At 37.1% G+C, this 27,913-nt stretch overlaps 1 protein-coding gene across 3 annotated transcripts in view; it reads right to left on the bottom strand.

Annotated features, from left to right (window-relative positions):
- LOC135195018 (adhesion G protein-coupled receptor A3-like) overlaps window positions 1-27,913 on the bottom strand; it is a 506,010-nt gene that overhangs the window by 16,894 nt on the left and 461,203 nt on the right. For all 3 annotated transcript variants that reach the window (XM_064221310.1, XM_064221312.1, XM_064221311.1), the window contains one exon: window positions 25,460-25,531. In XM_064221310.1, the coding sequence (XP_064077380.1) occupies window positions 25,460-25,531 (72 nt within the window). The remainder of the gene's footprint in view (window positions 1-25,459; window positions 25,532-27,913) is intronic.

The following is a 27,913-nucleotide window of genomic DNA, read 5'->3' as shown; positions in this document are numbered from 1 at the left end:
TTTCGCTTCTTTTATTTGTATCTTTCTCCCTTCATTTTCGGGAAGCTGTTATTCAGAGGCTAAAAAAAAAAAAGGAGAGGGAGTGTGAAATGGAAGGCTTGCACGCAACAAAAGTATGGAAGTGTGGTAATGTGTTGTATGTTACATTCTAAAAAAAAAAAAAAAGTCCCATTTTACGTGTAAAAAAGAAGGAAAAAAGAAGTCTTTAACACAAACCCCAAAAATACTTGGAATGAACTTCTAAATTTTGATAAAGTCAAGAAATTCATTTTCTTCCGGCTCCCTCTGCTGCCCATTCCATTACTTTCCCCCGAAAGAAGGGAGGAGTGGGGGGAAGGGGGGGGGGGGGGGGTTAGGGGCGGTTACCCTGAGGGTTAACCCTCCCAAATCCCAGTGTAAAGTCTCGCCAATTTCTGGCGGTTCCAATTCACTTCATTATTGGTCTGGCTGAAAATTCAAATTGACTCCCCTGAAATCAATTAGGCCAGGCGAGAGAGAGAGGAGGAGAGAGAGACAAAGGGCGGGGCGTAAACGGGTCCAAGGGTCGGGGGGGCGGATGGGTTAAACATTAAAAAAAAAAGGAGCGACCCATCATTGATTACCAGTCGTACTTTTCAAAGTTAAAATAAAATAAGGCGAAGGTTTTTCTTAGGGAACGTTTTTCTTAAACGTGAAATATAGCAACAGTTACATATGTGTGTGTGAGAGAGAGAGAGAGAAAAGAGGTGGGCTAAATATGGTAATGAGTTATTTACCATTTATAATGCACATATTCGAGTGCTTGCACACAGTGCTAGTGTAAGTGTGTGTGTGTATGTGTATGTATAAGTATACACACACACATTATATATATATATATATATATATATATATATATATATATATATATATATATATATATATATATATTCACACAAACTTACACGGGAATTGGTATTCCCTCCTTGCTCTATTCCATCCCCTGAAAAGAAGGAGACGGGGGGAGGGGGGGGGGGGGGAATCCCGGGGATCATTTGGAGTTACCCCAATGACATTGAGGATGAAGACGAGGACAAGATAGTAATGAGGTCATTATCCCCGTGTCCTCCGTCGGAAAGACCCGGTTGGCGGGGGGTCGTTAGCCTAGGTAATTCCTCGTGAAATAACACCATCACACTTTCTTTAGTAAAGTCTCGTAATTGCCTCCTCTACTCTCCCTCAGTGCTTCATTCTCTCCCACCAACACCCCTAGGGCTCCATTTTCCTCTCTCTCTCTCTCTCTCTATCTCTCGTGCTTCATCTCATCCCGACCAACACCCCAGGCTCCTCTCTCTCTCTCTCTCTCGTCTCTCTCTCTCTGTCTCTCTCTCTTCTCTCTCTCTCTCTCTACCACTCACCTATCTTTGCTATAATCTGCACATTCAGTACTTTTGTCCCCCAGACAAGTGCCCTAGTATCGTGGGGCTAGAATGACTTCTGCGTAATTAAGGGTTATCCATAAATAACAGGGAACTAGACCGCATTGCTGACTCGTAATTATTCTACAGCAAGGGAGCTCGTCTTTTATCATACATTGTACGTACACATACACACACATATAATATACATATATATATATATATATATATATATAAAATATATATATATATCTATATATATATAGATATTCTATTATAATCTGCATTGAGTTTGTATAAATTTTTCTTTTATCAATTCTTACACATTGCAAGGCTATGCACATGAACATACGAGCTTAGTGGTTTTTTCATCAAGAGCAATTTTGAACGCATGTCCTACTCCGATGAAGATGGAAAAAAATGAGACAACTTAAATTACAAAAGGCACGTAAAGCTCTCATACCAATATACTACATTTCTGTTAAAAAAAAAAAAAGCAAGCAAGCAAACTGCAATTCTTAGCAGTAACGTGAAGAAATTAAGGTGCACATCTCTCTGAATGGAAAAACGAACATTTTGAAAAATGACAGAGAATTTTATCCCGGAGAGAGAGAGAGAGAGAGAGAGAGAGAGAGAGAGAGAGAGAGAGAGAGAGAGAGAGAGAGAGAGAGAGATCTAATGAATCGGTTGACATTTATTACTTACCGCTGTTGTGGAAAAGACTGGATTAAGGTCTCGTTTTGTTGTTGTTGTTGTTGTTTTTTTGTGCGCGTTTATATGGTAAATTAATGTGAAGAGAAGCATGAACAGCGAACTGGACTTTATATATTGTGGCTTAATGGAAACAGCGTGAATTATTGAGTGGTAAAGAATTAATTTCGACCTAGCCATGCTTTCTACTATCTGCAGATTGAAGTGAAACACATGAAACATATCACGACAAAAAGTTCTAAAAGAATATTTTAATATTTTAATGTCGAGAACTAATTTTTAACATGGGATTAGCACATACAATGATAAAACAATCAGTCTTTTTCCTCAAAATTAGGAACAAGAAAACATTCTCATTCATCTTCTATTTTCACAAAGTATAAAACATGATCCATAAATCAATTAAAACCATAATTATCAGCACGTTTCAGAACCCTCCAGTTCTTCATTCACTCTTAAATTTTCTTGATACAATGGACATCTTTTTTCCTCATCACTTCACCTACTTTTGTTCTCTGTACCTTATAACTCTTTAAAAAGTCTGGTTTTCCTATGGGCGTAATGTTGTTTATATCTCGATCATTACCCTGAAAATGAAATATACTAAGCATGCTATTCTTATTGCAGCTTTCAAGATAATTTACTAAGTTAACGTTCAAAAGGCGACCACAAAGACTGATCAGACACCCTAACAGTTAACTCTCTCACAAAAGCCAATAACTATAACAACAGGATTTAACAAAAGGCGTTTGAAGAGTCAGTCCAGTAAAAATCTCATATCTAGTCCACAACATACGAGGGAAACTAGATTCATAATACAATTACTAACTGATTGCACAAGAATGGTTCAAGCTCAAAACAATCTCCACAATCCTAGGTAAGGTCACGTGAATCCTGGAAAACATGAAGACAGCAGCCATTCAAATAACACAAAATACCGTAGGAGCAAAATAAAAGCATGAAACTTAATTGCCTGAACAGATTCAATAACAGCCCCCAAAGAGACAAACACATGAAAAAGGGGGAGCGCAGCAAAAAATGAAAGGGTTGGGATTCTGTAACACCAACGACATTCTAGCCCACCAACAAAATAAAGTAAAACTGTAAAAAAAACAAGAGGCCAAAAAGAATTTCCACAGAGGAAAAATAAAAAAAAAAAAAAGTAATAAAATTCCTCTGTGGATGTCACTCGCTCTCTATCCGCGCAGACTTGGAACTTAACGATATATCGACATAAAAGTTATTGTTGTTCCATCTTGCACTCCAGTCTTTTTACCAACAGTGTGGCCATGGGAGGGGAGAGGAGAGGGAGAGGGAAAGGTGGGGGGGGGGGGGGGGGGGGGGGGGGGGGGGACTGGCGATTTTTTTTTGCACAGGGGGCGTCTAGATAGAAAGCTAGTGTTGGACTTAATATACAGTGGTAGGCGATCAGGGAGAACTCAGTTAACCTTGACAAGAATTGGTACTAATTTTTTTCTTTCCTTTTTTCGTTTACAGGGTTATCTACTGTACGGCCATGAAGTGTAGTTTCTGTTCATTAGGCTTGCCCTTAATAAATTTTGGTATGATTTTATAAATCACGTTTTTCTTACCCTTTTAATTACATGGTGGTTAAATACTCGGGTTCATTTCATTAACCCATTCTATTCTAATTTCCTTTCATCTTTTCTGCATGTAAATACATAGTTTATGTTGCTTCAAAGGCTTAACAATGCAGTGCAACAGAACACCGTTCTGCTGTTTATCAAAAGCGATCATTTCAACGCTATCTGCTAATCGCATAGCTGGGAAGCACTATTTCCCATTAGTATTCTATAGACATTTTAGCATGGCAATAGAAGCAAGATCTGCGAGGCACATTGATATTTCAATATATTTACGGAGTCGACACAAGCACTCATATCAGACGCTCAACATGTTGTGAAACTTGTATCAGAGGCTCAGCATATGTTATTAAAGGATGATCGTTAAATATGTGACCAAAATATCCACTGTTGGGTATATAATCCTCCGCTTTGTTGGTTCTTTAACTCCTACTCTGATCAGACAGTCCCTAGACAACGTTGGTGGCCAATAATCTTTATATCCCCACTTACTATCTTAGCAACTGACTTACAGAATTCATAAACCCTAGGCACAGAACTTGTCTCGTCGCTGAGTGTGATAAGACACCATGAAGTACAATGGCTAGTCTAGGACACCCCATAAGCCATAGATAGATTTATATTCTTTTTCGCACCTGCAAAATTTGGATATGTAAAAATCTGCGACATACGTGTAACTAAAATACCCTTGAGCTTGAGGAAAGTACCGCACCAGGAATAATAACCCAGCAATTTCACAATCGCCCTCCTACACTGGCCTTTCATGATTACTAAGTCGAAAAGCGTCACTGGAGATGGTGTTTTTCTTCTTTGTTCTCATCTCTCCCAGAGACCTTTGTAAGCTTTTAAAAGAATTCCGAATTCATTAGATTTTTCTTGGCACAATCGTCTAAGACTGATGAATAACGAAATCACGTTGTACCAAACTTTACTGAGAGAAGAGTCACAACCACATTTGTCTTGTGAAAACCAAATAAAAATAAAACAGTATCTTGGAAATTCTCAGTTTACAATATATAATATCTTTGGTGCAACGACGAATCCAATTGAAATTTTAAATATTTAAATTATATTTATAAATGCGCTTTTTTTTTTTTTTTTGCTAAGAGAACAGACTTCCTATTAATATCGTTTCGTGCAAAATTTATAAGAAAGTGTTACATTTACATTTACATTATATATAAAATGGATTGAAAGACATATTAAGCTCCATGCAATATTTTTTTATTATGAAAGCCGTATAACAGTTTAAATATTTTTCTGATCAGGGAATAGGCCATGTGATAACAGCTAACATCATGGTTTTGCGTACAGCTGGTTCCTGTTTGGTAGATCAACCACTTGCAACCGAAATCCCACTGAGCCCTCAACAACACCTATACCTTATCTGCACCAAATAAATGTTATTTTGCAATTCTGGACACAATGAAGGAACATGAGAGATTTTTCTCCCTGGATTTCTGGAAACTTTGTCAGAGTTTCCAGTGTCTAGAATGAAGACTTCCATTTGCCATTTTAGACCTCATCAACGTCTTACCTTTGAAGCAAGCTTTTATGTCGACCTCTCAGCCGCTTTCCACAGCAACGTATTTTTCGTTCTCATTAAAAAAAATAAAACAAAAAAACATCACAGGTTTTGCACTGAAAGGAAAGCTACAATGTCGACATTCAATGAGTCAGAGAAAAATTTATATAGAATTTCGAAGAATTTTTATCATATTTCAGAGGAAATTTCATCTGCCATAAAAAAAATCGTTTGCTCTAAATCTTCTTTAAGACTCGTATGCTACAGACCATCTGTATTGTGGTCAGTGAGAGAAAATACATTTTCAAGAAATATCTGGATAGATAAAATCCACCCGCTTGAATCGCACAATATTTCTTAATCATGAGTTGCAACAGAAACCAAACATTCTTCCCGAAGACTCTTGGGAAGCAAATTTGCTCTGTTAAATAAACTGCACGGAATTTAATTTCAGATTCTGAAAACAATATATTATCCTTCCTTGAGAACGCTGATCTTCCTATTTGATTTAGAAAACAAAGCAACGTTCTTTTCGGAAACTTTGTCACATAATGATTTCAGTTGAAAATTCCGACAATCTATTACTATCGAGTTTCGGACATGGAAGATTCAGATATCAGATCTGAAGTAGAGAACCTTTATTCCATTAAAAAAGAAAATCTGTCCATTCAAAGTCTGCTTCGAGTTATTAAATAACTGTGAATACACGAGGGATTATCAGTGGTTTCGGGCTACACTGCAGTTGCATAAATCTCAACAGGATTCAACTCCTCTCATCATTCCTATTCTGCGCTTCTGATCTGTTTTGGTATAAATAAGAAGACATATTTATATATCTACTTAATGGAATACAACAAAGGATTGCAATCCCGAGGCCAGCATATATACTCGTAATATATCTTGCTTAGAAATAATAAAACTCTTCCTTACGCTGAAGAGAAGCTTATCAAAACACAAAAACGAGCCGACTAAACCCAGCGCCCTATCATTAACAGCACATAATCTAAGATTTACAGAACAAACAACGAAACGAAAACAAACAACAAAGGAAACAAACAATGTTACGGAACGCTAACGTCATCGATCGTGAGGCATTAAAATGGTCTTCAAAGAACCGGCACACAGAGACTAAAATTCTACAAGGCGATTCCGGTAATGGCGTCACACATAAATTGTTGATTTCGCCCATTTTATGTGATTATGCATCTAACTTATGGCCTCCTCCCTGGTGGCCCCGCGTGGAGAAATATTCCAGCTGGAATACACTGTGGGAATTTATTTTCCCTTTTGTAAGATTTTCTGGAAAGCTTTATTAAAAGCATATATTATGAAAGTTACGTCACATTAAATATTTGGTATGAGAACGAAACAAATACATTCTTTTCATAGATTTTCTCTCTCTCTCTCTCTCTCTCTCTCTCTCTCTCTCTCTCTCTCTCTCTCTCTCTCTCTCTTAAGACAAAGATTACAGCAAGAAAAAATATTTACTGGTATTACAAATAGGTACTAGAGTTCTCGATAAAAGCTGCCATAATTTACGAAAAGAGAAAAATCCGCCTTCCCCCCAGCCCCCCCGCCCCTAAGGGTCCGTCTATTCTCAAGGCCATATACGGTCTTGGGAGGGTGAAGGGAAAAACAGATCTGAAATAAACACATGGAGGAGGTTCTTTCGAAATCACCTTCTTTGCCAGGGATGAAAGAAGGAGAAAAGATGTGGGCACACAAGAGCAGCTCGAATTTGAAACCCAATTAGGGCTCTACGAGGAGACGGAAGCGAGGGCGGGTAGGGAGAGGGAGAGAGTGGGAGGGGGGAGGATAAAGCCTTACGGAAGGGGATGGGGACGGGGGGATAAAGCCTTGAAGGAGAGGAGAAAGGAATAAGGAGTAAGGGCTTCAGAAGTGAATCCCACAAAAGAAAGAGAAGGATCTACGGCCTCTGAAGGATGGGAGACGATTTGGTGAGTCACAAGGATAGAATTCGTCACAATGCGATGACAATGTGAGCAGAGAGCATTATGAGGACGGGTTAGAGGTACGTACACGGAACAGAAGGAACGAAACTACCGTAAACGCTGACGGAACAAAGCGGCAAGAGAAGAAAAACCTCCTGTTTGCTCAGCACTGCCCTGGAAGATGAATTCATTAGCAGCACAACAGAGGAGAAAAGAGAGAAGGGGATTTTTAATTCATGGAACGCCCGAATGCAAGCAAGGGAATCCGAGACTCCCCCGGCCCCGGGGAAGGGGATTTAGGTCAGAGGCTTTCCCTGGGGATTGGCAAGATATAGTCTGGGCCTCCTTGCTCAACACTGCAACTGAAATAGTCTTGTAACAAGAGATTCTTCAGAAGAAGGCTGACACAGTCACATAATGAGTCTTTCTCGATCTTGTGCTTATAACCGGCAAAGAACTGCATGAAAAATGAAATAATATAAAGAAATAAAACATATATCTAAACCCACATAACATAGACGTGAGTGTGTGTACATAAGTGAAACATATAAAACCACAAAGAAAGTGTAAGCTTTTATTTCGTTTTATGCACTACTCAAAATTTCCCATAGGAGAGTCAAACTGAAGAGTACAGACTAACAATCTGTCATGTATACAGAAAAGGCTGTAAGGGCACAGCAACATAGAAGTTAATAACAAAAATGGGAAGTCTTCAGGAATGTTAAATGAAAGAGAGAGAGAGAGAGAGAGAGAGAGAGAGGAGGGCGAGAGAGAGAGCTGAGAGAGAGAGAGAGAAGCCATAAGGAAAGTACAGAGAAAGAAATGTAACAGAAAGCGCCAGCATTGACTACCAAGTTCAATCAGGAGATGGAACGGAAAATTGTTGAGGTGGAAAATTGCAAATGGTGCGAGCGGAATCAATGACAGGTCTTGCACGCACTCACGGATGCAACTAATGTGAGTTTCCATCCAACCGAATAATATTCACTTCGCACAACTATGTATAAACACTGACATCTCACTGAGACTGCGTCTTCAAATGGCCTGCGCGTTCACTTATTGGTTACGACCATTTCTCTCTCTCTCTCTCTCTCTCTCTCTCTCTCTCTCTCTCTCTCTCTCTCTCTCTCTCTTTACAGGTCTTTCATTTGTGCCTCATTCCTCCATTTATAGTATTAAAGGAACCGTAGGTTCTTCGATAAACTTTCTTTAAATTAGTTTTTACTCTAAATTAAAAATATTTACCTCAAATTTTTTTTCGCAAAACACAGACAATAGGATTTTCCAAGTTCCTATTAATCACAGAAGGCACGAATTGATTCGAAGAAGACAAGGAGAAACAGGGGCAAATATTAATCATTTCGGAAATTCACAGAGAAGAACAAGTTACAAATTCATGATTATTCCTCGTATTTTCAAAAGGGATGCTTTAAAATCCACAAGACATATTTTGAGAGAGAGAGAGAGCCTCAGTGGCGTGGTTGGTATGGTGTTGGCGTCCCACCTCGGTGGTAGCGAGTTCGATTCTCGGCCAATCCATTGAGGAGTGAGAGATGTGTATTTCTGGTGATAGACGTGGTTCGGAAGTCATGTAAAGCCGTTGGTCCCGTTGCTGAATAACCACTGGTTCCATGCAACGTAAAAACAACAAACAAACAAACAAACAAGAGAGAGAGAGAGAGAGAGAGATTAATCTTCAAGCGAATAATAATGACACTCCAGCAAAATAATTTTCCCGTCTCTGACACGGTAACACATACGAGTTAAAACAAAAGGTGGAGTAACTCCATTAGGGAACAGTTTCATCTGGAAAAAAGGAAACTTACTAAAAGTTACCGAAAAGTGTTTAAAGAGCGACTTGAGGAGATAAAAGGAAAATCTTATCCAAAAGGGATAAAAGGGAGGTATTTCTTTCTTCTTTCGGCTTTTTCTTCCCATCCGCCGGGAGATTAAAAAGAATGAGCTTTTACAGTGATTAAAATTAGGGTCTTCTCTCTTTGGATGGAGAGAGAGAGAGAGAGAGAGAGAGAGAGAGAGAGAGAGAGAGAGAGAGAGAGAGAGAGAGAGAGAGAGAGAGAGAGAGAGAGAGTTTTCTCAGAAGGTAATAGGTAAAAGTTAATCAGAGGTAAAAGATGAAGAAACATGGAGGCAAATTACGTATTTAAATCACGCGTAACCTGGAAAAAAGACGTTAGCGCCTCCGCCAAAAATTACCAAAAATGTTTGAAGTACAACAGAGACTAATGCCCGAAAACGGAGGAACAACAACTCTCATTACAGCTCGCAGGGATGAACAATAAGACGTGTAAACGATCCCCATTGTTAATTCGCACTTTCATTAGCACAATGATGGTCAAAAGATGAAGATGGACGAGAGTGTTATTAAACAAGGGGCGAGTCGGTCGTTAAAAGCCAGGATTTATATCACTCAGCGCGTTTTTCTTCCTCCACACCTCTCTCATTGCCCGTTTTTTTTTTCTTCTTTTAAACAATGCTAAAACCTTGCTGATCTTATTTTTGCCTCTCGGTGCATTTGTCATTCTGCCGATTAAATATCTATGCTTGTCAACCTTTTTCTTATTGAAGACTTTTGTCTATTCATTTCTGTGGCAGTCTCTTTTTCTCTTTCAGGAACCAGTCATTTTTGTATTTTTTAGGTTCGCAACAATGGCAATAGTAGCATTTACTGGAATCCAAGAAACATTCCATATTTGAAACAAAATACTGCAACCTTGAGAGATAAAGGATAAAATTATACTAGCAAATTCCCACAAGAATGGCAAGAATTTACCCAGATATGGGAAGGAAAATAAATGTTCGATTTCGAGAGGGGGCGGGATGATAAGACATGACTTCGGAAAAAAAAAACTTTCTTCGACATGTACCAGATAGAAGTAATTTGCCCCGAACTCTGATCAGTATAAGAAGGGTAACGGTGCCAAATTAAGTGACAAACAAGGAATTTGCTTGCAGCTGTGAAAGAGTGAAAGCACTCATTTAGCATGAAAGTAGTAAGTTTAGCTAAGAGCAACATAAATCAACCGTCTCTCTCTTCCCACGCGCCAAAGACTTCAAAGAGTCAGTCCACAGGCAAGGAGATTTCCAGCTCCATTCAAGGAGAGCGTCATTCGTCAAGTGCCGTTTCCTTTCCGCATGGAAACGAAGAAGAAGAAGACATTAACGTATTCGATCGCAATATTGAAATGGGGGTTGCATGAAGCAGAGTGAGTAAATCTTTTGGCGCTTTTATGCATATCGCCGTCTCTGGGGACACATTGGTCTTCTGAATGGCTTTCATGAAGCCATTTCTGCACCCACTTATCCGAACATACACTGGAAATTCGAAAAGGCATAACCCTTAAGGATAGTGCCGTCAGTGCAACTCACGTGGTACACTGTAGGCATTAATGAAGGTTGTTTGCAACGTCCCTTCGGCCCCTATTGTTTGTTTGTTTGTATAGCGTTTATGCGTTGCATGGAACCAGTGGTTATTCAGCAACGGGACCAACGGCTTTACGTAACTTCCGAACCACGTCGAGAGTGAACTTCTATTACCAGAAATACACATCTCTAACCCCTCAATGAAAACCCCGAGAATCGAACTCTCGGCCACCGAGGTAGCACGCCAACATCATACCGTCCACGCCACTGAAGCGCTTTAGCTGCACCAACATATTCAGCTTTTTGCATCCATTCCTGCTTCCAAATTTTCATAAATCAATCAGTCGATCGAAATGGTACGAGCGAATTTCTGACTTAGCATAAGTATCGTAAAACCTTCACTGATTCGTACAGACTTAAACCTTCAATACTTTGTTCTTGTGTCGTCATTTTTTCATTGTATAAATGCCTTCAAAGAGGGGAGAATTAGTATAAAAACTGTAATGGTAAAGTGTGCTTGTTTATGGGGTAAAAAATTTGAATTTTTATCTTTGTAGTGATTTGATAAGAAAACACAGAAAGCATTGTGCAGCTTGCTGAATTTATCAGGAAAGATTTCTGTATCCAAATTTTTTTCAAGAATATACCTGTTCATGGTAACTGTAAAAAGATCCAATTTTCTCGTACCAGACGACAAACATTTTCATCTAAAAATGGCGACAGGCTTTCAAACCCAATCCTGAATTAACCTTTGTCTGTGCTGCCTAATCGCAAGAAATAACATTCAAAGCAAAAAATGGCAAGCATATTTATGAATTTAATTCAGATGCAATGAAATAATTCGAACTCGAAACAGAATATGAACATGTCTCCTTTTCGTAAATAAATTATATTTATATTGATATCCCGACAAATATACTCACACTAAACAACAGTAACATGTTGGTATGACAAACACTATTAACCGATCCCCTACTGGAGAGTGGAGACCTATTTAATTATTAGATCATATTGTAATATATGTTTACAGTATTTGCAATGACTCTTGGTAAACATATGCATGAAATACTGACAGCTGCTATGTAACTGGACTAATACGAATATATTATTTTCAGTGTTCATTCATGGAAATGTTTGTTCGGTTTATTCACTGATTGTATATTGATTTAGGATACACTCTTCAATTTCCTGTTTCCCTTTTCTTTTCCTTTCATCGCCATTAGCCTAGATAAAGGGCCCTGGTTTTCCGTCTTTGAAGCTCTTTACACTGAAAAGAATTCACAAGCTTTATAAGACCTGACCCTAATTATAATGACAACATCATACTGGCTTATCAAAGCAAAACGACGCTAGTTCCTGCGTGATAATTTGAGGAAATGTCGAGTAAATTCTCATTTTGTTGGCAGATTTATCATCACAAGGTCTTCAATAAAAATTATGGACATGACGCCACCGCACCACAATAACAAGCCATGACGGGGAGGTCTTTCTTTACGCATCGACTCAATACGCGACCTAGTTTGGCGGAAAAGGGGATTTCTGGTGAAGTTTACTCAAATATAAAGTGTAAGGAATGTGTTCACCCGTTACTTGACATACAAGATCTACATTCATTCACTTCAAAGGTAAACTATATTAATTATTCCTAATGTCAATAAAATGTCCATCACTCAATTTTCGAACAGAAATCTGAGGACCCAGCAAGTTTCCATTTTGATTAGAAGCGTCTACTCTGAATCACAATTAGCTTATTCTTAAAGAGGGACGACCGGAATGCAAGAAATGCATTGGGCTCCGGAGATTTACTAAACGTTAGGCTCACAACCTAATGACTTTGGACATACTGCTACCATACCCGCAAAGTTTAATACTTGAGATACTTGGAAAAGTGTTATACCTTGAAAGTCCGACTTTGTAGGGAGACCAACATCCCTTCAATCAAAGTCCGAGTCTTACAGTCTGAAACTTGTAGGGTGTAGATGTAATCTCACATTTAAAATGCCAGGAAATAAGGAAATGGACTCTGCTCTCACATTATATTAATGACAAGAAAAAAGACGACAAAGTTTCGGGGAGGTTAGCATATTATGTACGGTTAGCAGTGAATGTACGTACAGTAATGTTGGCTGGGCTCTCCATTTCTGGCATCACCCCTTCCAGAAAACACACACACACACACACACACACACACACACACACATATATATATATACAAACGTGTGTGAACACAAATAAGACATTTAGGTTTTAATATATTTTTCACATAACAAAAAAAAATAACAAAACAGTCAACGTTTACCTCATGCAAACAAAACTTAATTGAATTTATTTGTGTCTGCGCGTGTGTGTTTATGAGAGAGAGAGAGAGAGAGAGAGAGAGAGAGAGAGAGAGAGAGAGAGAGAGAGAGAGACTGCATAACAAGAAAAAAAAATTCTCCAAAACATCACAAACAAAATAAAGCCCCGTAATTTCCTCTACAATAATTGCATTACTTTTTCACGCGGTTCCAGCTGGCCAGAAAAGAGGTTATTATCCCTCATTATAACGTATCAAGTAAAATGAAGAGGAAAACAGGTAAAAATAAAAGAGAAAAATGTTGCCGAATCTTTTCCAAATCCCTCCAGCTTGTTAGCAACACAAATTCGCCCGAAGAGGGATGAAAAAAAAAAGAAGTAAATTCTGACAAAATTCCGTTCGGCGGAACAGCGGGGGAGCTCCGATAATGAACATAGATTTTTGGAAATTAAGAAATTTCCGCCGAATGTACCACCTAAGCTAGATTACTAATAATTAAGCGAGTTAATTATGAGGCGCCCTTTTATACCGGAGTTCCGGGGGTCCAAAATAGTAAACATGCCGAGATAAATAACGCCGTTACGAAATAGATTTTCGAACAATGCTAATTAACGCGAGTTTTTAAATTCAAAGAACAATATCACAGGTAATACTCACATGTTAGTTTATAGTTCGGATGAAAATTAATACCCAAATGCTAATTTGCATAATATTTTCTGCACGAGTAATCACGATATTAGTCAGGACTATAAAACATTATTCTTTTTTTTTAACAATTCAGATGCGTTGCAAATTTGAAAGTCGGAGAGTAATTTTAGACTTCCCTACTCAATATGCAGTGACAAACTGCAGCCGCGGTTCAGGAAATACACGAATGAACAACCAGAGGGTAATAATTCACGTCTTCGACCTTTACTTGGGTAAATCTCTCATGGTACAACTACTTGATATTTCGTTCAGGTACGCAATCATTGCATTATAAAGACTCCCAAATGCAAGCTACATCCGGTAGCTGCTGTTTAACAACAAATATTCGTACAATTCAAAGTTAGTGACATAAATGAATGACAAGTTCATTTCCAATTACGCGCTGCAATTCTTTAGTGCTCGGTGAAATCTACTCTTTGTCCGGCGACTCGGCCAAATTCTACCCAATTATATTCTCAATGAAAGACCCAAATCCTTTCTGTGACTGATTATCAATTACCTGCCCATTCTCTACAACAGAAAGTAATTTCACACTACGTAATAAATGCCAATTTGGCGAGTGGTCAAATTTATTTTCCCCCGTACTGTAAGACCACATTTTTCTGGCATATAAATAGATCAGGTCAATTTCCACGAAAAGATACAACTGGACTAAAAAAAAATACGTCAGTGGAATGGCACCATAATGACTTGTGCAAGTAACACTATTTCGGTTGCCAAATATGATGAACAGCCACTGCTGCAGGACCTGGCTATCAAACAGAACACAAAATCGGTCTAAAATGGGGAAAACGAAAGAATATAAGATGACTTAAACCGTGGATCTAAGAGAACAAGCTGTACAGGACAGAGGAAGATGGAGAAGGCTGACTAGAAACAGCGACCCCATATAGAAATGGGTAAAGCTGAAGGCAAAGAAGAAGAAGAAGTAGCTACAACCGTGGATCTAATATTTCAATAAATAAAATAACAGACTTCAATGATGAGTCAATTGTTTTTAAAAACCTCCTGTCTCCAAGACAATTATCCGTTAACGACTGAGTTTTCAGTGAAAATTCGTAATTGTTTCACACCGACACATCAACCAAGCACTGATTATACTGCATAGAGCTGCCGCAAAACCACGATTCAGATACTGCATTACCAGAAGTACACAGACAGAAAAATAATACTATAATCATAGGATAACCTAATACTTCCATTTATGTTAGCTAGTGTCGTGGCATGCCACTTAGATGTCGCGGGTTCGCGCTTCCCCGAAGGGCGATGGAAAATCACTGGCTCTGTGCCATGATCAGTTACTGCTGCAGTGAGGGGTCTGCGGTGAAAGTTTGAAACCAACATTCTTTGGAAGCTTGAGTTTCAAGTCAGTGGCCCCTGTGTACTTGTTCCATGTGAATAGATTTAATCTACTGAAATAATAATCAATAATAATATTATCAAGAAAACTGAATAATAACAATAGGAACACAGCAAATTTATAGTACAACAAAGAAGTAATTGACAATTAAAAGCCACAGTAGTGTTAAAAATATATTTTTGTACAATGCTAAAAATATATTTTTGACACTACTGTGGCTTTTAACTGTTAATATTTTAGTCTCGTTACGGAGGTTCCTTAGTTCAAAGAAGTAATTGTATTATAAACTAAAAACAGGCATACGTTTAAGTGAGATAAATGTCTCAATCAAAAAGCAAAATGGTTATGCAGCAAAACCAATATTAAGAGCATTGTTACTAAACGGTATATCTCCCAAAAGAGTCGTTGCAAGAAGTGAATTACAGGTGTTGTAAGTGACACTTAGTATTGTTCCCGAGGGATTCTACTAGATTGAATGCAGGCTGCTGCTATTTCCTCGAGCCTCATCGTTCTGTCAAGCACTGCCTATCCTCCAAAGACAATTTGCGGAGGCTGCAATGACGTCATTCAACCACCTTGATTATTCCCGTCATTCACTTCTCGATTGCAGTTGCAGAATTCTGCTTTCTGTGTTAGGAGTTATTTAAGAGACAAGTCCATCAACACACTTTCCTGTTAATGAACAAGTTCGATTTGCATGAATGTGTCTTTCTCTATTTCTTAACCACATTAATAATAATAATAATAATAATATAATAATAATAATAATAATAATAATAATAATAATAATGATAATAATAATAATAATAATAATAATAACAACAACAATTATTATTATTATTATGTACTGTGGAACCTCCGTAACGAGGCTATAATATTGACAATTAGAAGCCACAGTAGTGTTAAAAATATATTTTTGTACAACGCTGAGGAGGGATACGAAGCAGTATCCGAAAGTTTTTCCTCGTAATTTTTAGCATTGTACAAAAGTATATTTTTAACACTACTGTGGCTTCTAATTGTCAATAATAATAAATAAATAGATAAATAAATAAATCATACAATATGAGAGCAAAGTTAAACAGGAAAAAACATAACACAAGACACAGCGAAGAAGTATCGATTATCACTGTCTGCATTCTGTACAATCCAGAAGCTCTCTCTCTCTCTCTCTCTCTCTCTCTCTCTCTCTCTCTCTCTCTCTCTCTCTCTCTCTGGCGAATGGGTTTGTCTCATCAGCGACTAATGAGGAAGTTACGGAAGTTGAATCGAGGTGCGAAAATAGGAGACGCGGAAATAATTATCTTGTGTCATGGAACACTCTCTCTCTCTCTCAAAACATTTTTCGTCAATAAAATGTTCCCCTCAGAAGGGTTTTTATTTTTTATCTTTTTTTCCCTCATCAAGACAGCAGTCACCAACATATTCCTACCACGAATGCCGAGTCAAAATGAGTCCCTGTAAACAAAATTCATTTCCAGCAACTCGCCCCCCCCCCCCCCCCCCCCCCCCCCCACCCCTCTACTTTACAAATACAGTCATACATTTTAAGATCCTTTCTACTAACACATCTATTATGTCAACTTTACAATTCCTAGGCCTTTGACATCTTCACTCCATCTATGATTTCCGAACAGTACAAAATTCTTCACCATCATCATCCCCTATTTCCTTCATCTGTTCGATCCTCCTTATTTTAAATATACGACGCAAATATTTACCGCAACAACTTCCACCAAGTTTCTGTCATTCACACCCAACAACTACATTGTTCTTCTTTAAAGATGTCTTGGCTAAACTGTCCCTAAATATATTCCACTTCACCTGCCCTATGTTTCACGAGCCTTCTCATTCTTTCATCAGCAGTATCTGTACTTCCAAATAGCTATACGAGTTTCTACTTCCATTTTCCAAGCGCCTACACCAAAATTACTCTTTCCAGCTTTGCTTGGTAACACTACTTTCAAATTTCTCCTTTTTCCGTTTTATTTCAGACACTTTCGCCTACGTTCGCGACTCCTCTATGCAATTCCAAATGAATGCACTATCATCAGCATACATTCCATGGCAACTCATTCTACTGTATAATTTCAGAAAATTACATATAAATCTCCTGTTTTTTTCCTCAACTTCTCTCAATGCTCCATCTCAATAGCCACGAAAGCTTACACTGCCTTTGCCTTAGATGTACTTAATAGCAAATCAGTCAATTACTGTTGACATATTCTAATATAGATTTACATTTATCTTAAAAAAAACTTCTGATGTCTTTTAACAAACCATCTACTTCTTAGTACCACATCTCTCTGCATTCTGCCTCCACTTAAGTCCTTTCATTAATATTCCCTAGGCCATTGCATGAAGCATTTATTGCCTTCACTCAGTTATATTTCATAATTCACAGTTCCAAAACAAACACCTAAGAAACACACCCCTTTCTTTTGACTAAATTCCTCTCCTGTTACTCTGTATAACTTATAAAGGTTAACACTTCTCTATCGCTTTACTACTAAAAGGAACAAATGTCATGCCTCCCATTTCAATACTCTGAACTATTTCGCTGAAAGAGGCTTACATCACAAACTCTCCACCATAATAGTCCAGCTTATCCCTTCGACCTCTACCATCTCCCGAGTTCCTCCAGTTCTTCCGCATGTCCTCTGCTAACACTTTCCAAACATCTTATGGATTGCACGAACTCCTTCTTATACCATTCAATTCGGCCTCTTTAATACTGAATACATTCAACAAACACTCAAAATGCCCAAGCTGATGCCAAAAGATAGCATCTCTCCAGAGACAACATTTTCCTGATGCCCATACGTGGTCTCAATCCCAGTTTCTATCCCGACAACTTTGCTCACATAGTTCTGTTGCTCAAAATTCTGTGTTTATTTCATCAAATAAATCTTTCCTGTTCATTTCTTTCTTAGATTCCCAATTCTTCTGGAATTCCTGTACGTCATTCACAATCTTAATAAACTTCAAAGATTCCCTTCTGTTCGCTTAGGAAGCTCTTGATTTAACAAAGCCGCTATCTACTTTTATTCATCCTCCTCAAAAGCCCTATTATCCATCCTTATCTTAATTCCTATATATATATATATATATATATATATATATATATATATATATATATATATATAAATATATATATATATATATTATATATATATATATATATATTCTATATATATACATCTATATATATATATTTATATATATATATATATATATATATATATATCTATATTATATCTATATCTTCTATCTATCTCTCTATCTATCTATCTATATATTATAATATATATATTATATATATATATATATATATATATATATATATATATATATCTTAAATCTCTGCTCACTTTTCGTCCTCTCGTTATTTTTCGTTAAAATATTTATGATACATATAAACAGTAGCGATTCAAAATTACGACATGACGTTAATGACCATGCTTCGAATGAAAGTAAATACTGTATAAGGTTTCTCAAACCATTACAAACACCATAAAACACGAACACAAACAATTAAAATGAACGATAATTAACTGGAAATGATAGAACGACGTATTAGAAGGCCCAAAAATCTATATATATAAAAAGCAGTTTCAAAAAGCAATAGATAAATCCAAATACACAACTAATGCGACACAGTTGATGCAGAATAATGCAAACCAGCAACGGCACTCAACACAAAAGACCGAGCATCAAACCTAATTAAAAGTAACGAGACCTTTACAAGCGTTTATCTGACATTCAACGTGAAATATCAGCCGTGAACACTACACCGTTAAAAGACGTCGAAATGCAGCCTCCTATGAAGCGAAATATGAAGAGATTGAAAATTTCTCTCTCTCTCTCTCTCTCTCTCTCTCTCTCTCTCTCTCTCTCTCTCTCTCTCTCTCTCTCTTCTTTTGTCATAATAACCACAGTGGCAAAGCTGAATGAGGAACTTCACAAGCTTCGTTTTAATTCTGGATGAAAGGCACGCGGATGAATCTTTCATTCAATGAATAACTCTGTTGACATGCATAATGAATGGCAGGAGTTATGGATCCCCTCTCTCTCTCTCTCTCTCTCTCTCTCTCTCTCTCTCTCTCTCTCTCTCTCTCTCTCTCTCTCTCGGTGATATCAGTATGGCGTGTCTGTGACGACTGTGTTATGAAGGCCTGAAAATACGGATGGGAGTGAAGTGTATATGTATTTCTACATAATTTTCATAAACACACACACACAAATGTACGACCATGAATACATTTCGTAACAGTTTTAACTGCAGCTACACTACTATACATACGAAACTAAGTTTGTATTAAGCGACTGTCCCACTGCTTGTCACTTTGTTGTTGTTGTTTTAAAAAACCTTCAGTATTGAAGAGTAAAATCACAAAGGGTTTTACAATATATTAAATAAAAATAAAAAAGGCTGAGCTTCTATCCGTCATAAAATTCTTTAAATCTCTCTTCTATACGTTTGAATGTAACCGGTGTAATGTGAAATCCATAAAACTTTAGGACACTCAAAACATGACATGAGTTTTTCTTTCGCAACGATTCAAAATGTCACCGGCATTTTTGAGCCAAGAGCTGTCAGTGGCACTGGTAGGCCATTTGATTAACCAATAACAAAACATAAAATCTGAATAATTTAATCAAAAAAGCTTGCCCGATCTGCTGGAATGATGGTATTACGTTTAATTCACAGCAACAAGTTACACGTGTCCAATTTTTCAGGTTGTTAAGTTGGTGGAAAGGCTGTCTATGACTGTAAAATAATTGCGGAAGTAATCCACCTGTCATCACCGGTGATAAATAGATTAAGATTTTAGAAATGATAGGCAACGGCGTTTCTACCACAATGTGCCGTAATTCAGAAGGTTTTCATTTTGAACCGACAAGATTAAGTAGTGCTTGAGAAACCCCTTTCCAGCTAAACCAAATCCTCTCTTGTTACGCAGCAAAGTTCCTCTCTCGTGTTTCCCCATTTAACAAACTAAATGCTTCATATTTTGAGCGAAACGTTTTCCACTTGGCAAATTACACCTATCTCAGAGAGAGAGAGAGAGAGAGAGAGAGAGAGAGAGAAACATGAATCCCCTTTCCATTCCATTTTCCGGAATGGAACAAAGAGCAACCACGGCTCTATTGTGCTAAAGGAATCATCATTTCCTGGGTGCTCTAAAGAGCCTGCTAGTTATCTCGACCGGTTTAAATGCTCATACCTCTCCCTAATAAGATTACCGCCAGCGATTCACCTGCTGGCATAATCCGACTTCGTTACCCTCCCTCCGCCTTCTCTCTCTGTCTCTGTCTCTCTCTCTCTACACCCTGCTTCTGCAGTTGCCTCTGATAACAGTTTCTCTCTCTCTCTCTCTCTCTCTCTCCCCTCTCTCTCTCTCTCTCTCTCTCTCTGCTCTACTCCTCTGGCTTCATGCCAGTTGCCGTTCTGGATAACAGTTTTCGCCTCTGTCTCTCTGTTTCCCTCTCTCTCTCTCTCTCTCGTCCTCCGCTCTCTCTCTCTCTCTTCTCTCTCTCCTCTCTCTTCTATATATATATAAAAATATATATTATAATATATAGACTACTTAATCGGATATATATATCTATATATATATTATAAACTATATATATCATATATATATCTATATATATATATAATAGTATATATATATATGTTTTTTTTTATTATTTCTGGTGTGTTGTTCGTGCTAGTATATAGTCAATCTTTTGACAAAAAATAGTAACATCGTAATAATTAAAAAAAAAAAAAAAAAGCTAAAGAGGCAAGTACGAATGGAAACCATACTTGCATAAAAAAAATTACACAATATACATATATAAAACAAAATACAGGGTCCCCATTCTATGAAGTTACGAAAGTAGAAGATCCAAACAAACTAAAAGAAAACCACAGCTAAAGATAAATGCTTAAGCGAACATGCGAGGCAGATGATTTAAATAACTTTACTTTAAAAAAGTAGAGTGAAACGAGAGGGAGAGAAAGAGAGATAAATCCCAAACAAGCATGCAATCATACCGCTCTAAAAATTCAATATTTGGACGAAACTTCGCCAAAGACAAAAGAGGGAGTTACGGACGCGCGTAAATATTTGCTCTTTAAATTTTGCAATTGGTGCTGGAGAGAGAGAAAGAGAGAGAAAAAAGTATTTCCGCGTCTAAAAGGAAAAATACGGTTTACAGCGCATGCGCCCATTACATAACGGTAGAAAACAAAGATTTTTTTCCCGTTTCCGTCCAAGAGCATGGAAATAATACCATCAATAAGAGGGGAAAAATATCTGACTAATAATCTCATTTTTGCGTTGCAACGCGGAGCTTTTTGAACGGAACAAAAGCGATTCAACGCTGTATTTTATTTTGTTCAAAATGGTTCGTGTTGTCCTGTATGTTCATAGAGGCCGAAGCTTGACCTTCAGTTTTATAAAAATTATAACAACATTAATAAATATATTCAACTGAGAATCAAAGATCATATTATGGCTCTGCTCGGGATTGAGTTAGCAACTCTACACTAACGGCAAAGCTTAGAACGAAAGCAAATATGACCAAACTAGCAAAAAGAGTATTGAGGGATGAGACTGCTAACTATTTACAAAATGTGCTTTTAACAGGACAGACCCATTCGATCTGAAATTGACCAGGAATTGATCCTGGGTACCATTGCTGGTAAAGCGAGGATGATACCGTAACAAGTCCAATGCATATATTTCAGGCAAAGTTTGGATAGTGGATACGAATCTTAACTTCACTCTTTTTAACGTCCTTTTCCCTCAAAGTTATAACTTATGGACCGGTTTTACAGGGTTCATACCTTTATTGCAAATTGCATGCCAAATAAGTTACTAAAATCAGGGTTGCATATCCCGCAGAGTTTCTCGACCGGCGCTCTGCAAATGCAACAAAAAATAAAATTTCCCGAATGAAAATTTTACATTCTTCTTCCGTTAGAACACCCAATGCTTCTAACTCCTCGTGCCCGAGTTGAGACTGTAATCAGAACCTTCTTTTGTGAATGAAAAGTCTTATATCGTTGAGGTATGTCATCATTTTTATCAGCTATAACAACCCAAATATTCATTCTTGTGATGGAAGAGAACTATTTCCGGGGGAAATACTTCAGAGCACTTGCAGAAACTGCAACATTACACTCATTGTTGAACACGAAACCGTCTCTACTCCTCGTAGCAAACGTGAATAAGGGCTCCTTGAGCGTGAACGTAACTTCAAAGTATATGTTGCAGAGATATTTCTTTCTCCCATTACAGAAAAATATTCTCTTTCTAACATTACAGAAGTAGCGAGTTTCACTTGGAGTTACTGCTCAATAACTTTCATCCCTGTTGCAGGAGAGATTTTTCTAAAATTACTGTAGTAGCGCCTACAGTGATTTATTTTAAACTACAATTTTTCTGGCTCTCTCTTAAGATAACAGTTTTTAACAACGACGTTTCATTTCAGAACGAGAAGTTTTAGGTTTGTCAAACAATATTTGACTACTTGTTGAAATAGTCATATCTTTAATCTGCATTCTTTCTCTTTAACATTTTGATATGGCAACACTTTAACCAAAGGTTGCCTGCGCATCATCACCCATGTTGAACGCGAAGTATTTTTAAATGTCAACCCGAAATGATTCCTGAAATAAGTTCTGAACATTAAGGCGACATGAATTCTAAATATTATTGCAAAACAACTTCCAAACATCAACATGAAAAGATGTTCCAATATGATGAGGCAATCGATACAGCTTATGTCGATCGTTGTGAGAGGAATACTCCTCATCTGATTTTAATATATGCTCCAGTGGTAATTCTAACCATTTCCTATGCAACGGCACAATAATTCAACATTCGCTATTTCATCACATGAGATAACCTTTAATTCCCGAAGCATTTACATATTAATGAACACCTTTTCACAGAAAAACTTTAACTTTACAGATAAAAACAGCCACCAATCGCAGACGTCCAGTTTTATTCTTTTTTCTCGTTCCGCGCTCAGCTAATTTCCACAATTTGTAAAAATATATTTTTTTTAATTTTGCTCCAGCAGAACTAAATGTTAATTCATCGCTCAAAAAACATAAAATATTATTCAAAGAAAATGAAGCCTGACTGAAAATATAAATGCCTCCACTTTCTAGCCAACACTGATTTTCACCATTTTTTTTTTTTTTTTGCTCTCAATAAATTAATATAAAATCAGTAACTCTTGCTTTATTGTGATAATAAATGTACTTCCTGACAAAACAGGATTATATTCAATTATTTCCCTCAGTGTATAAGGTAATTATAACCCTTGTTATTTTACGCTGAAAAATAATTCTATTTTGCCTTTCAAACATCTGAGTGAAAAATAGTTAATTCTGAACGCTCTTCTATGTTCTTGCATGATCATGGAAATTTCATTTTTGAAATTCGTCACAACATCAAAAATTTTCCTCCTCAATTTTGACGAATAATCAACAGCCTTCATTTCACGCACTTGATATTTTTTTTTCTCTTTTAAACCAAAACAATACAATTTCATCATTGCTTCAAAAAGCAGCAATTTTTTTTTACTTGTTGCAGAAGCAATATGTGCGCCTCGACAGCCAAAGCAAAATGTTTTTACTTCACTGCTCTCATGCCATAATTAGCTGTTTTTTGACGGCCCACGCCTCAGCATCAGCCTTTATTTTTGCTTTCCAGATTTCCCCTTAAGTATGTCTCCTATTTTTTTTAATTTATTTTTTTAATCGGTAATCGTCGTTTCATTTTAACAGGAATGTCTTCCTTCGTTCCTCTAATATTCTGTTTTCTTCCCACCTACGCGACTGCTAACACCTTTTCTTCTGTTTTCAATTTGTACTCCTTCCATTACCTCCTTCCCACCCATTCCACGAGGGTTTAATCAGTACTTGTACAACGCCCACTCAGATTCAGCCAATCTCCTCATATCAAAGATTAGCGAAATTAAAAGTAAATGAACTCAAGGCCTCTTTCATTCTGGGGGTCTGGTTTTTCTCATCTCTTCATTCTCTTTCAAGATTCTCCTACATATATTGAAGAAAAAGCAAATGTAGCATTTTTTCCGCTCTCTCTCTCTCTCTCTCTCTCTCTCTCTCTCTCTCTCTCTCTGTATATATATATATATATATACTATATATATATATATATATATATATATATATATATATATATATATATATATATATATATATATATATATATATATATATATATATATATATATAAAGGAGAAATTTGTGCAGAATATGACAAAACACGATCGAATCTTAAAAATGTCTAGAAAAAAAGTCGTAAAACCAAATATCAGAAACAGATAAAATGACTAATTGAATAACTTTTACACTATATAAACATCGCAGATGAATATCTCCTTTTGAGATGAAAAGCTTGCGCGCGCATGTAGGTAAATATGTAATTATCATAATTATATCACTGCACTTTAATCGATAATTCCATTAATGTGTTATGTGATACTTTGTGTTAATCTCTAGTGGGAACACTCACGGGGCATTCCCTTCTTCGCTACATCGTGGAGAGAGAGAGAGAGAGAGAGAGAGAGAGAGAGAGAGAGAGAGAGAGAGAGAGAGTCACAATCTGTAAGACGAAAACGTACATCACAGAAATTTATAATTACTGTCTTGTAAAGACCTTTGAGTTTTGTAGTTAAGACCGAGAAGAAAATAAGCTAAGAAGAAAACCAGCTAACTTTCAGTTGAAAATTGCGATTCTTGGCAACGACATAATCTCAAAGTAAGTGAACGAAAGAAAAACAATGAAATCTTTTAATGGGGTCATTCACCACTTGTCCACGGCACTTGTTGACCAAGCATTAATCGGAATCTGAAGTACGGTCATGCACAATTATTCTTGGTCCTACTTTCAATGTTTCAAATATTTGGTCACCGAAGTGGATATTTGTAAAAATGCACACAAAAACGGCAACATTCCACTACTCTAAAAAGCGACTGACCCCAAAGGAAAACAAACTTTAAAGTTGGGATGGTGTTCTGAAAGTATATTAGGAAAGCTCTGAGTTCTTTGAGAGTGAAATAAATTGCAAAAGATCTTGAAATCTTTTCTTTTGCAAAACAGATCAATTCCTTCATTTCTAAATAACTTTAAAGCACAACTACAGTAAGTTACAACACGCTCTGCATGCATGGTTGCAAACATTCTTAGAAACACACGGTCGTGCAAGCATATTACACTTTTAAGATGAAAACAGCTACAAACAAACTTTTAAACGTGTGTATATATATATATATATATATATATATATATATATATATATATATATATATATATATATATATATATATATATATATATATATATATATATATATATTATATATATATATATATATATATATATATATATATATACATGCAAATATCATTTACTCTTAAAAATGAGAAAAAGATCAAATTACTTCACACAAATAAATACTTCATGTTACTATATTAAGATAACAAAAACAAAAAAACAAAAAAACAGAGGAGACTTACAAAAGCTTCAGACTTTCCAGTTCGTCTTGAATGCCCTCGTGCAATCTCGCTAGTGGGTTTCGGCCAATTTTCCTGTGGAAGAAAGACAAACAAACAAATAACAAAAACGCTTGACCCATCTTGCTCCCAAAGAAAATAACCCAGTAAAAGATGTAGCCTGACATTTTACCCGAAAGAAAACAAAAACAAAGACTCGGAACTTGACGTGATAGTGCTTCGATTCTCCTGCAGTCGGGAAAATGTCTTATAATGACACAGGATTTATTCAAAAGGGAAGTTATAAGGTTAAAATGATGGATTACAAAAAAATAAAATTATAAGAGAAACGAAAAAGAAACGATGCATGTTAAAAATGAAGAACGACGAACCAGTGGAAAGAGTGGGAAGGTAAAACAATTATATAAGAACAACATTACAGAATAGCTTCAGAGATGATGACTCAAGGGAAAGTCGGAAGGATTGAAAAATAGGTAATAAATGCACAGAAAGACTGAGGACGGATAAAAAAAGTGCAGATGCTCATAAACAAAACAGAACGGATGTGAAAGTGGCGGGTGGGGCGATAGAAGAAAGCAACAAATTGATGGAGGAAAGGTAGGTAGACAACAGCAGGGCGGATAAATGACGAAAGAATGTATAAACAGATGTGGAAAGTCAGGAGGATTTATTAATGAAAGGAAGGGCTACAAATTCGAATAGGGAGGCGAGACAAAGACAGATGGGTGACGGAGGGGGAGATGAATGGAAAACATAGCTGTCACACTTGAAAGAATGTAAATATCGAACACGAACGTACGGTTTAACATTTCAATGTGTCACACCTGTTTTAGTCTAAAGCTAAATACATACTTATAATCACAGGTATTGTAATTTCAGCATACGGGAAAATAATTGATACGAGGACAAAGCGCCCCATTCAAAACACGCGTTACTTCCTAGATATTCAGGCCCTTTGTTTCTCTTTCACATGCTGTCTATTCACTTCTTTCTAAATCTTTCACTCGCCCTTCCTCTTAACGCTACGCTTTCAAAACTGTTCAATTTTTCATCCAAATTACTGCCCCGCCCGGCGTTTTTTTTTTTGTGTGTGTGTTCATATGACCCAACCATCTCAGAATACCTTTCACTCACGCCAACGTATTTATTGACCTCTCCTACACATCTCATTTCTCACCCATTCCATTCTTACGCAGCATTTACTAAGCAAACAACGCCCGTGAACATTTCCCACCTTTCTTTTTTAATTCATAGCCAATTCTCGCCCTCCACTTTCATGAAGACGCGCTGGATTACCAATCCATTCATACATTTTCACTTTGGTATTTTTACAGATATTATGTCTCCTCTCAGTCTCTCACACACAAACCCTTCTACTTTCCTTACTCCGCCTCGTCTTCATCACCCAGCCATCATCCGTTGTAGCTGTTCTCAAATACTTTTAAAAATCAGTCTAATTTCGACAAGAACATTCACTATTCCATTTCCTTGATTTCCATTTCTCCAGAGTGATTTAACCTTGCTTCCACATACATTACAATTTTTTTCTTTTCGAAAGGCTGTCGGATTTTTTCACTAGTTTCTGTTGTTCCTCTTCACTTTACCCAATCACTGCTCTATGAGTAAACATCAGCCGTTGAACAGCTCCTTCACGACTCATTTCCTTATCTTTGAAATTTGCACTTATATTCAAGTACATTCCCCTCTTTTTACATCACCAAATCTCCATCAATGCAGATATAAAACAGCCAAGGAGCCAAAACAAACGCATCTTCGTATCCACTTCTACATGCCAGTCCCTTTTCCAACTACATATTCTACAAAACTAAACGCGTTTTCCATAATAACACTTAATTGCTCTCACGAACTCACCTTCCAGAGCATACATCCTCAACTACCTCCCATAGACTTTATATCAATTCTATCACAAACTTTTCTAGGTCAATGTATCCAACAAACATTGCTTCATTTCACTTTCTGACTCTTTCATAAATACTTGTGCAAATTCTCAGTCATCAAAGTCCTACCATACAGTATTTTTGGATAATTCTCAGTCTCCTTTATTGTTTTAACCCTAACTTTCCGAACCGAACATTTCCCTCATGCAGAAGTACCTTACAAACCCTGGTCAGCCACTCATTTCACTTTACCGACACCGTGCCACAACATCTCTCTCGTGATCACATCAACTTCTGGTGTCTTTCCATTCTTAATCCTCTCAATTGTCCTCCTGTTCTCTACAGTCTTTTCCACGAGCATCGTAAAGTTACATTAAGTGTTCCACTCTTGCAACATTCAGCCCCGCCTTTCTTACATCTATAACAATATGCGAGATCTTCAGGATGCTCACTCCAGGACTGTATTCGATTCAGACATCGTCACTCCCATTCACCATTCTACTCTGGGATCATTCGTTCATTACTCCCTCAATCTGCATTTGCTTCCCTGTTTGAGTGT

The sequence above is a fragment of the Macrobrachium nipponense genome, chromosome 15 (genome assembly GCF_015104395.2).
Source record: "Macrobrachium nipponense isolate FS-2020 chromosome 15, ASM1510439v2, whole genome shotgun sequence".
Classification (NCBI taxonomy): domain Eukaryota; kingdom Metazoa; phylum Arthropoda; class Malacostraca; order Decapoda; family Palaemonidae; genus Macrobrachium; species Macrobrachium nipponense.
Note: the sequence above shows the minus strand (reverse complement) of the source record. Positions and strands in the feature narration are given on the sequence as shown.